This window comes from Heloderma suspectum, chromosome 2, assembly GCF_057233095.1.
Source record: "Heloderma suspectum isolate Gila_16-S chromosome 2, 16-S_ref, whole genome shotgun sequence".
NCBI lineage: Eukaryota > Metazoa > Chordata > Lepidosauria > Squamata > Helodermatidae > Heloderma > Heloderma suspectum.
The window spans coordinates 345,742,053-345,753,204 of NC_139459.1; the positions used below are offsets into that span (position 1 = coordinate 345,742,053).

Genomic DNA, 11,152 nt, shown 5'->3' on the forward strand with positions numbered 1-11,152 from the left:
GCCCTTAAACAGCTGTCCCCAGCCTGGTGCTCTCCAGCTGCGTTGCAGTACAGCTCCCATTCTCTCCAGCCTGGCTGCGGTAGCTCAGGATGATGGGAGTTGTAGTCCAACACAACTGGAGGGCGCCAGGTTAGGGAAAGCTGCCCTTAACCACCTGCTAAGATAGATTACTCCAACCTCTTCTTCACTGGCATTTCCTCCAATGATGGGACCTCTTCAGCCAGGAGGCACCCACAACAGCTCAAATCTTCCTCTTCCCTCTTGTCCCTGCCCCCAGCCCCTCTACTAATACCTTCTGAGCTTTAAGCTGGCTTTCTTAATATTTTCAACAACAATGTTAAGCTGCTAGTCCTTTTTGTGTGATGCTTTAGAAAAAAAAATCCCCTTTGGGCCTAAGGGGAAGCAAGAACCAGAGTCCACTCCCCTTCTTGGATTTAGCTCAACACAGCCTTGGCTGAGCAGTGCCAAGCTGAACACAAGCAGGGCAGGGAATCAGGAGAAGGGAAGGAAGACGGAAAGAGCCGAGGATGTGCTACTGTCTGGTTCCAACTGCTCTGAGATCTGCTCTAATTGCTCCAATCAGAAATGCAAAATTGGCAGTTTTGTTTTTGCTTTTTAAATACAAGTAAAAAACAGATCTAAAATACAGGGTTTTAGGCTCAGTTTATTATGAATAGCCACCTATCAAACCAAACAGCAAAAGAGAGAGACACACACACACAATTACGTATATAGAAATAAAACTATGCAAGAAGAAAATGTTTGTGCAGTGTTCTTTAAATCAAATGTACGCATTCAAAACTTGGAACAGAAAATACAATCAAGTTGGTTATACAAGCCACAATTGGCCTCCAAGCTTCCAGCATTTTAACAGAACTTAATAGAATCAAAGGATTATGGCTACAACGTTCAGCTCCAAAATTTGGTGGGAGGGGGAAGTGCGTTCCCGACATTTCAAGGTGGAGCGAATTAAGGGCAGGGGGTGCAGCTCTCGCCAACAGCCATGTTTAAATTGCAGAATGTCATAGAATGATGTTATGTCACATTGCAGGATTGGCCCAGTGTGTGAGGAGGGGCTTCCATTTCTCCCCACCTAGAATGCTTCTCAGAACAATGCTGTGTCATGACATAGCTTCATCCCAGGGCATTATCTGAAATTAAACATGGCGGCTAACAACAAGGAAGAAGTGGGTAGCATGCATGACAAAGAATTTCACGCACCTCTGCCCTTGACATTTTTCCCACCCCTAAAAATACCTGAAACTCTCCTGGCTTTCGCCAGCTGCAAGTGGGGTGGTGAAATGAAGAGTAAGCCCTACTGAACACAGTGGGACTTACGTCTGAATAAACACGCAACGGTTCCACAAACGTCAAATGCTTCTCAGTCACTGCAGCGTTTGTACACTCATAAGCTAGAACACTGAAAGCCAGAAGAAGGTGTAACAACTATTTCATTTATTTATGTATAAAATGCCCTTTATAAAAAGATATTGGGGTGGCGAACAAAAAATTTAGCATTTAGACAGCACTTATGAAACCACTTCACATACATCCTCCTGGAAAATAGACCAATATTATCACCCCTTTGTCGCCAAAAAGGGCCTGAAGGTGAGAGAACTTTGGCTTGTCTAAGGCAACCTAAGTGATTCATGACGGAGGCAAGATTTGAACCTAGAATTTCCCTATTCATGTACATACAGCAGAATGGGGTGGCAGAATGGACTTCCAATGGACCGCTTCCAACTGCAGGTAGATGAGCTCAGTTCCAAATACTCCCCCGCTATGTTCATATCTGCCTACAAACAGAAAGCCAGAACAGCAGGGAAAGGGCTGCACTAGAACCTTTCTCCTGATGTGCTAATTTTCTATCTGCAGGGAGTCGTTTAGGTCAGGAAAGCAGTCAAAGGAGTTACGGCCCACACCTGCAGCCTGAAGTGGTACAGTCTATTCTACCATTACTTCATTCCACTCCAAGCGTAGACCCAGTCTAGCAGTACGATCCTATGCAGCGCGCATTTACTGAGAAATAAATCCTACTGAGTTCAATTAAGCTTATGCCCAAGTAAGAATGCACAGGACTGTGACCTAAGTCTCTTAAGGTGCAATCCAATGCAATTTTATAATTAATTATTTAAAACATTTGTATCCTACCCTATATTATTAAGATCTCAGGGCAGCGTACAGATAAAATCAATTTAAACAGTATAAAACAATAAATAATTTAAACAGCTAAAACATATTAAACAAGCTAACACCAATTAAAATCTAAAACAGTAAAACAGTTAAAACACTGTGCTACTTTAGGGAATGCATTTAGTCCTCAAAGGCTTTGATGAAAAGCCATGTTTTTACTTGGCACCGAAATGAAACCAATGTACACACCAAGGGGAGGGCATTCCACAACCGGGGTGCCACCGCAGAAAAGGCCCTTTCCCATGTCCCACCACAGCGTATGTCTCACACTGGTGGGACACAGCGGAGGACCCCTCCAACAGACCTCAGTCTTCATTTAGACAGAAAAAGTCCTACAAATGGGGAATGCTAGGAGTTGTAGGACTTTTTCTGTCTAAACATGCACAGGATTATGCCAGTCTGCTACACCAGCTCTCTTCCACCACCAGGTTAAGACTGGCCTATACAGCATTTTCTTATAGCGTGAGACATAACAGGGCTACAGACGTACTTATGCTTGGTTACTAGGGCTTAGAAGCAAACTCCTGCTGGCTCCATTTCTTAGGGGATGGGCCACAGCTCAGAGGTAGAGCATGTGCTTTGTGTGCAGAAGGTCATAGGTTCAATCCCTGGCACCTCCAGTTAAAAAGAAGGGGGGCAGAGGACTGCTGTCAAGTAAATAAAACTGGTCTAGATAGACTAAAAATAGGCTGATGTGGTACACGGTGGCTTCCTATATCCCCTCCTATAGAATTTTAAAGGCAAGCTAAAAATTCAGGGTGTCCCAAGATACCTCTGAAGGAATTTGGCTCCCACATTCGCTGCCCCCCTGCTGGCAATTACTGTAGCCCTGAGAGCAGCAATTGTATTAGGACTGAAAAAAGCTAGCGGCTAGGTGAACAGGCCTTGCTAAGGTCTCCCCGTACCTTCCAAGGGTGCAGCCGCAGAAGGACTCACCTCTGGATCTGCTGGATACACGGCATCACAAATACCCGGCCTCCAGCTATCATGACTGGGGGACTGCGGCAGAAACCTGGGGAGGAAAGGACGGAATTAACGCAGCACGCCTTGACCACTGGGATACCAGGACCCCTCACAAAATGCTTGGGTTAGGACAGCTCAGGGAAGGCTGGTGGCTCTGATGTCAGTGGGGGGAGGGAAAAGCGGGGAAGGGGGGTGAATCCACTCCAGGTTTCAGTAAGAACTCTAAAGGAGCTATCCAAAGTGCTTCTTCCTTGAATAGCTCCTTTAGAGTTCTGACTGAAACCTGGAGTGGATTCACCGTCCCACTGACATCCGACCCATCAGCCTCCATCAGGACAGCATTCCCCAACCAGGTGCTGTCCAGTTGTGCTGGCCAACAAATCCCAGCATCCTCCAGCTAACCATGCAACACATCTGGAGGGCTCCAGGTTGGGGAAGGCTGGATTAGGAGAAGACAGGCAGTTGAGATGCTTCAGGAAAGCACAATATCATCCCCTGGAACCTCCTATATTTCAAGGATGGGCAAAAGGAACACAGGAAGAAAAACTGGGCTCTGGAAGGATGATTGATTACAACTGGATGGTGCTGGCAGTACTACAGCCCTCTTTGAATGTCGGTGCCTCCTAATCCAAGCTGACAGAACCAGTACCACTGTAACAAGCCTTCCCCCACAACTGCGATTAAATGCAGAAAAGGGGGTGGTGGCTTCAGATAAGCTGGGGAACGATCTTATGGGGCCTCTTCCACTGTTCAGGGAGTATCTGTTCCAATATGAGGTGCTACATTTTCAGAAAGGGTAAGGAAAGAAACCTAGACATCCCCTTATAGCCTTCCTCATGCCATCTTTTTTCTTATTTATTTAATACCCAGCCTCCCACCCACCCCGGTTTGTACACTGCCAGGGCAGCTTACAAAACAAACAGCAACAAAATAAATAAATAATAACAACAATCAAAAGACAGAGTGCCAGAATTAAAATTAAAGTGCCAGAATTAAAAAACCAAAACCAAAAAACCAAAAAAACAGATCTAGCAATGCAATGAAAAGGCCTGGATAAATAAAAAGGCTGTCACAAGATGCCAGGTAGTCACAAGTCTAAGTGCCAGGTGAGCCTCTCAGGGGAGTGTTCCATAGACAGGGCACCAGAACTGTGAAGGCCCTTCCCCCAGTCACCAGCTATTTAACTTCTGAAGAGAGGGCACAAGGGCCTAAGAAGATGATCCTAACATTCAGGCAGCATCATGAAGAGACTAGTAGATCTGAAAAGCCTTCTGGGAAATGAACTGCCATGACCCCGAGTTCTTGGACCTTCCAGTGTGCAGCAGAGGACTCTGATGACAATGAAGCACAGGCCAGTTCCTTAGAAGCAGGACAGTCAGTGCCTTATTCAGGGCCCTCCTGGCTAGAGGACACAGCCCTGCCATCCCTGGCAGAACCTCCATCTCCCCAGTCTCAGGCAAGGGCCCTGTCTCCTCCAGGAGAGGCAGAGCTAACAGCACTACAGGTCTTGTCAGCCTCCAGGTGGCTTCCGCTCCCTGCTGAGACAACGTCCTCCTATTGTCCTTGTAGGAGAGAATTCCAGGCAATAGGGCCCACTTGGAGCTATCCAAGGTCCTACTTTCTTCCTGCCTTGATCTTGCTACCAGTTTCCCCTGAACCTTGAGGAACCACAGAACAGGACAGGAAGCCCTTTACAGAGGGACCCATTCTCAGCCTTCCCCAAGTCAAGACTGACTTCCAGCCAGTGGCTTCAGACATTTGGAGACAGACACAGGCCCTCCTCCAACACTATGCTCTGACATGTGCGACTCCCTGAGGTGTACAAAATTATGCATGGTGTGGAGAATGTGGATAGGGAGACTTTTTTCTCCCTCTCACATAATACTGGAACCTGAGGTCATCCCATGAAACTGATTGGTGGGAGATTCAGGACAGATTAAAGAAAGTACTTCTTCACACAGCACATAGTTAAATTATGGAATTCGCTACCACAAGATGTAGTGATGGCCACCAACTTGGATGGCTTTAAAAGGGGGTTAGACAGATTCCTGGAGGAGAAGGCTATCAATAGCTACTAGACTTGAGGGCTATGTGCTACCTCTAGTACCAGAGGCAGTATGCTGGGGAACATGGGCAGGAGGGTGCTGTTGCACTTGTGTCCTATATGTGGTTTTCTGGTCAATAGCTGGTGGGCCACTGTGTGAACAGAATGCTGGACCAGATGGACCCTTGGTCTGATCCAGCAGGGCTTTTCTGATGTTCTTATCTTGGGATGGGTTGCCCATCTCTCCATTGAGGAAGATGCAAGAGTTCTACTTTGGGCATTAACCGAGAACTGCAGAGAAGAAGAAGGTCTGTTTCCCCACATCTCCAAGCATCTAAAATAACAACTGGAGAACCTGCGGCCCTCCAGGTGTTGTTTGACTACCAACTCTCATCAGCCCCAGCCAGCATGGCCAATGGCCAGGGATGATAGGAGCTGTAGTCCAATAACATCTAGAGGGCCCAGTTTCCCCACCCCTGATCTAAAACTTGTCAGTTAGACTTGCAGCTCTACTCCTTCAATCATATACTAATAACAAACTCATTTACCAAGTGCCAATCGTTACACAGCCATATCAGAACCACCTGAACACAAGACCAGGCTTGGGGGAACTCCAAGTTTTGCCAAAGAACAAAACAATTCATAAAAAATCAAGGCGGGAGCAGGGCGGGACTCAAGACTACCATATGAGCATATGCCCAGTGGCCACAGACTGCTGAGTATCTGTTCTGGAGAAAAAATGGAAAACTTGGGGAGGGACAGTGGAATAGCGTATTCTGGAAAACAGCATGGCTGGGTGGAACCCTGAACAGGAGCACGCTGCAACATTTTATTGCCAGTTCCACTTATATACACTAATAGCGAACTCAGATGCTGAGTTATGGTGGCTATATAGCCAAAATGGGACTGCTGGGAAACAAGAGGGAGGCACTGGCATACTTGGGGGAATCCTAAAGGTTGCAGAAGTAGAAAAAAATATTTAGGGGGAAAATGCTAATGAGGTAAACCCCACCAAAAACAGGTCAGTGAGGATGGAGAAGAGATGTAAAGGTTTGGAAAAAATGGAGGAAAAACCTCAGAAACATAAAAAATCCTAAAAAAGGGATTTTCGGAAAACGCTGATTTTCCTGAATTCCCCCTCCCCCCTTATCCCTTTTACTGGGCCTTTGCATCTTTAGCACTGATGAAAAATACAGAGTACCTGCTGGATGGGGGCAGGGGGGAAGAGGGGCATGGAATGGAGTATCCTGAAAGAAGACATGGGTGGCTGGAACACTGAACAACAGCACTCCACACTGTAGTGTTTTGTTGCAGCACCACCTTGTATCCACTTATTTGGTAAGGGGGAGGGAGAGAAAGTGTAGTGCTTACCTGAGACAACCATAGCCTCATTGGGGCCACAGGTAAAGAACATCTTGATGCCTAGAAGGTCTGGAAAAGAATAGGAAACATGGATTTGAAGAGTGCTGCCATTCTGATTTTTTCTCCTACACGCCCATTACATTCCAGGCTTGCTTCCCACTAGCTCCACACCAAGAATGTTTTAAAAACACAGTAGCATCCCCACCCAAATTGAAACCCTTTTAAGACTTGGAAATCAACAGAACACAACCCACAATTGGGTCCTAGTGATGGGATGTGCAGCCAAGATGAAACGAAAACTGACTGAAGCCTTATTTTAAAACAAGCCCAGCTTCAAATCCAGCATCGTGAGAATGGGGAAGGGCCATAGTACAGCGGCAGAGCATACACTTCGCAAGTAGAAGATCCCAGGTTCGATCCCCGACATCTCCAGGTAGGGCCGGGGGAAAAAAACCATTTGAAACCCTGGAGAGTCACTGCCCATCAGTGTAGAACAGCCTTCCAACCTGGGGCCCTCCAGATGGTATTTTTTTGTTTTTTACTACAACTCCTGTCAACTCCACACATCACAGTCAATGATCAGGGATGGTGGGAGTTGTAGTCCAAGACATCCAGAGAGCACTGGGTTAGGGAAGGCTGGACATAGACTCTGAATGGGGAAGGACCCTAGCTACATGGGAAAGCCCCTGCTATGGATGAAGGAGGTCCCAGGTTTGATCCCTAGCATCTCCTGAGAGGGCTGGGAAAGACGCGTCTGAAATTCTGGAAAGCCACTGCCAGTCAGTGTGGAGTTAGATGGACCCAATGGTCTGACTCGCTATAAGGGCATTTCCTATGCTCCTTACAAACAGTCTTGCTGGATCAGACCAAAGGCCCATCTCAGCCAGGGATTTTTAAACTGCGTCTTGTTGCAGAAGGCCCTGAGGTTCACTGGAAATGGATCCGGGCTCCTCAGTTCTGTAATAGCCAACTAGCTTCCCAGAAAGAGAGCTTGCCCACTGCTGCACATCTTCCCCTGTAGTACCAGTGACAGAGGAGGGCTGTGGGTGTCCTAGGGCGTACTTCTGTGTTTGTGGGGGTGCTGCTGAGGCCTAGTAGGCCTGGGACCAGTACATTCTTGCCAGCTGACTGTGCACCCAAGAACATGGCCCAGAATTGTCTGGAATGTGTTGCGGTTCTGTGCTGGAAAAGGTTCTTTAAGGCATAATCCTATGGGTTGCATCCTCAATTATTGTAACCCCCGAACGTGGAGGCTTGGCTAGGATCTAGGTGCGGGCTAGGATCCTGTGCAGGGTGGGAGGAACGGTGATCTTTGCCTCCCCATACTCCTGCCCTCCATTTTTTTCTAGATGGGCTTTTTTGCCCGTCTGGCTGGAGCGTGTAGGAGAGGGAGGGAAGAAGAGGCCTCAGGAGAGCTTGTATCCTGGCCTCTCCGGTCTCCTCCCCTCCCACCAAAATGCCTCCTTCTCCTCTTCTTCGAGGTCAAGTTCTCAACCTCAGAGAGCAGCCAGCATGGTTCTCTCCATGCCAGCTGTGAGAGGGACGGGTTTGGGAGTTCCAATCCCCCCCCTCCGAGGTCAAAGTCCTGTCTCTGACCTCAGATCAGGGAATCTGAAATATCCTATGGCCCCCCAGATGCTGTCTATGGGCCATAGGATTGCACCTTCCACTGCATTCAGTTGAAAGAGCACTGGCCTAGCCTTCTGTCTCCAGCAGTGGGCAGCCAACTACCTCTTAGAAGCTACAACACAGAATGACAGAGATAGCCACCCCCTCTTCTTTATTCCCAACATCTGGAAACCAGAGATACACTGCCTCTCAAACCCAGGAAGAAATTGCTCCAAACTTCAGAATGTTTGAAAGGCTACGCAAGTGTCAACCCCAGCTTTCAAGTCTAGGTAACTGTTATTTAGAAGGCTTGAAGTCCACCCGTCAAAAATATGGTTTTCAAAGGGTGATCTACAACACATGAAAATAGGGTTTCACCTGGAGCCAGAAAGCTAATGAAGTAGGTGCCAGGCAAACATCCCACAGTCAGGATGCCACCACTGACAAGGCTCTGTCATCCACAGATGCTAACCTCACTTGAGATGCAGGAGACACCTGAAGAAGGACTGTCAGGCAGGCTGATAGGGCAATATCTCAGGTGCCCCTGTCCCAAGCCATTTATTTATTTATTTATTTATTTATTATTGCATTTATATCCCGCCTTTTTCCTCTTGCAAGAAACCCAAGGCGGCTTACATTATCCTCCTCCTCTCCATTTTATCATCACAACAACAACCCTGTGAGGTAGGTTGGGCTGAGAGTGTGTGACTGGCCCACAGTCACCCAGCGAGCTTCCATGGCTGAGTGGGGACTAGAACCCAGGTCTCTCAGCTCCCAGTCCAACACTCTCGCCACTACACCACACTGGCTCTCTATATAGCATCAACACCTTGAATTATGCCCAGAAATTGACAGGGAACCAGTACAGCTTTTTGAGGCCTGGCCAGATATGATCCCAACACCCAGCCTCAGCCAGGAGCACAGCAACTGTATTTCTGAACGAGCCGCAACTGCCAGATAGCAGTCTTCAAAGGCAGCCCCACCTACAACAACACATTATAGCAACCCATACGCCCTGACAGGCTAATAAGCACTCATCAAATGCCCAATTCACGTGCTTAGGCGTGTAGTGCACGACTTCTGCCCGCTTTCTCCAATGCAACACTTGCGGATAAAACGCTCACACCGCCCGGAGGCTCTCTGTCTACTCCCTCAGGGTGTAGAAATCGCCCTGGAGACGTTATTTATTTCCCCCCACCTTGATCCTAGCCAAGGATCTGTCGCCCTTTCGTTTGAAAGGGAATAATTATTTAGTCTGCTACACATTTACAGCGGATATGCAGGAACGGGCGTTTTACTAGCAGCCAGGATTACCAGATTTTCTACAGTGGAAGCACGATGAGGACTAGCGGGATAATGCGAGATTGGAAAACCTGAAAGTCAAGAATCCTGGGCTTTCCGAGAAAAGCAGAACAGGGCCAAGAGGAGCAGGTCCGTTATTTTATTTCAGTGTGTTTCTGAAAGATCACAAGGCGGCGGGGGGCGGAGAATACAGCAGCCTTGTGTTTTTCTCCCCACGGCACACCGCGCGATCTTGCAAACCGCGCCTGTCTCCTCCAGTTTTATTTTTTTTGCCATCTCCCCCCTGTCACTCACCCTCTCGGCTGGCGGAAGCGCGCGCTGCAGCTGGACTGCCCGCAAGCCCCCGCGCGCGCTTCTTCCTGCTCCAGCCAGGCACACCCTTCCTGCCTCTGACACCGCCGCTTTCCCATCAGCCCTCGCTGGGCGCCTTTCCCTTTCCCCGATCCCGGGAATGGCGCCCAACGCGAGGCCGCCCGCCCCCTGCTGGCTGCTGGCTCGCATTGCGCGCGCCGCGGGTAACCCGGAGCGCGGAATCAAAGCCTTGCCCCGCTCGAAGCCGCGCTGGGCCGGGGCCCGCCGCTTCTTCACGGGCGGCGAGAGGGGCTCCGCGGCGTTAACGGCTTCTTGCAAAAATGGAGCCATGGCGGAAGTTGAACCTGCTTGGCTTTTTGCCTGCTAAAGGCACTGAGCCTCTGTCCTCATGTTGCTGCTGCTGTTGTTCAGTTGATTATGTAAATTTGTTATTAGTATTGCACGCCGCCTAGAGTGGCTGGGTAGCCTGCCAGATGGGCGGCTAATAAATCAAATAAATAAATAAACCCGCTGTTGACAAAATACTGTGCCTTCTGTTCACTCAACACTCCCATGCAGGGCGATGTCAAGGGTAGGCATGGGTGGGCACCTGCCGGGGGCCCACGTCCCAGGAGGGGCCCACTGACAAAAGCCCCCTGGACTTGCTCCTCTTCCCCGTTGCAACCTGGCTTGGTCACCTGCCTCTCACCCTGGCCCAGTCACTGGTGGTGGTGAGAAGGAGAAGTGGTAGATGACACAGCCTACTTACTCCCCGGCTCTCTGCCGGTCAAGTAAGCAAGTGGGAGCAAATGAGGAGGAGGGGCAAGAGCGGCTGGTGGCAATGGCAAGGAGAAGGTAGATGCACTGAGGGGTAGGGCCTGCTGAGGCCTTGAGGGTGTGTCTGTTCATCATCATCATCATTATTAATAATAATATCCCACCATTTCCCAATACTGGGACTCAAGGCGGCTTTACAACATTAAAACTGAAAACAGTTGAAACCTATAAATAGAAATAGAAATACAAGTGTACAAAAGTTATAATTAAATCATCAATATTAAAATGGTAAAAATAACAAAACATTAAAAGACAACAAGAAAAATAGTATCCATCCGCCACATTTTCACAGGTACAGACTAGTTATCCCCAAAGGCCTGCTGGAACAAAAAAGTTTTGACATGCCTACGAACGCATATCGAGGAGGGTGCCACACTCGCCTCCCTAGGAAGGGAGTTCCAGAACCTTGGGGCAGCCACTGAGAAGCCCCTCTCCCGCATTCCCATCAGGTGTGCCTGTGGTGGCAGCGGGACAGCAAGAAGGGTTTCCCCTGAAGATCTCAGGACATGACTAGGCTCATAAGGGAGAATACAGTCTTTCAGATAACCTGGA

General features: G+C 48.5%; 1 protein-coding gene across 5 annotated transcripts in view; it reads right to left on the reverse strand.

Moving 5' to 3' along the window:
* Nucleotides 1–9,883, reverse strand: part of FLOT1 (flotillin 1) — a 28,867-nt gene extending 18,984 nt beyond the window's left edge. For 3 of the 5 annotated variants that reach the window (XM_084830526.1, XM_084830524.1, XM_084830527.1), the window contains exons 1-3: nt 9,767–9,883; nt 6,572–6,631; nt 3,130–3,205 (exon numbers count right to left, since the gene is read on the reverse strand). In XM_084830526.1, coding sequence (XP_084686652.1) covers nt 3,130–3,205; nt 6,572–6,614 — 119 coding nt within the window. In that variant the 5' untranslated portion in view covers nt 6,615–6,631; nt 9,767–9,883. The other 2 variants (XM_084830528.1, XM_084830529.1) reach the window with 2 other exon arrangements.
* Nucleotides 9,884–11,152: the final 1,269 nt, after the last annotated feature.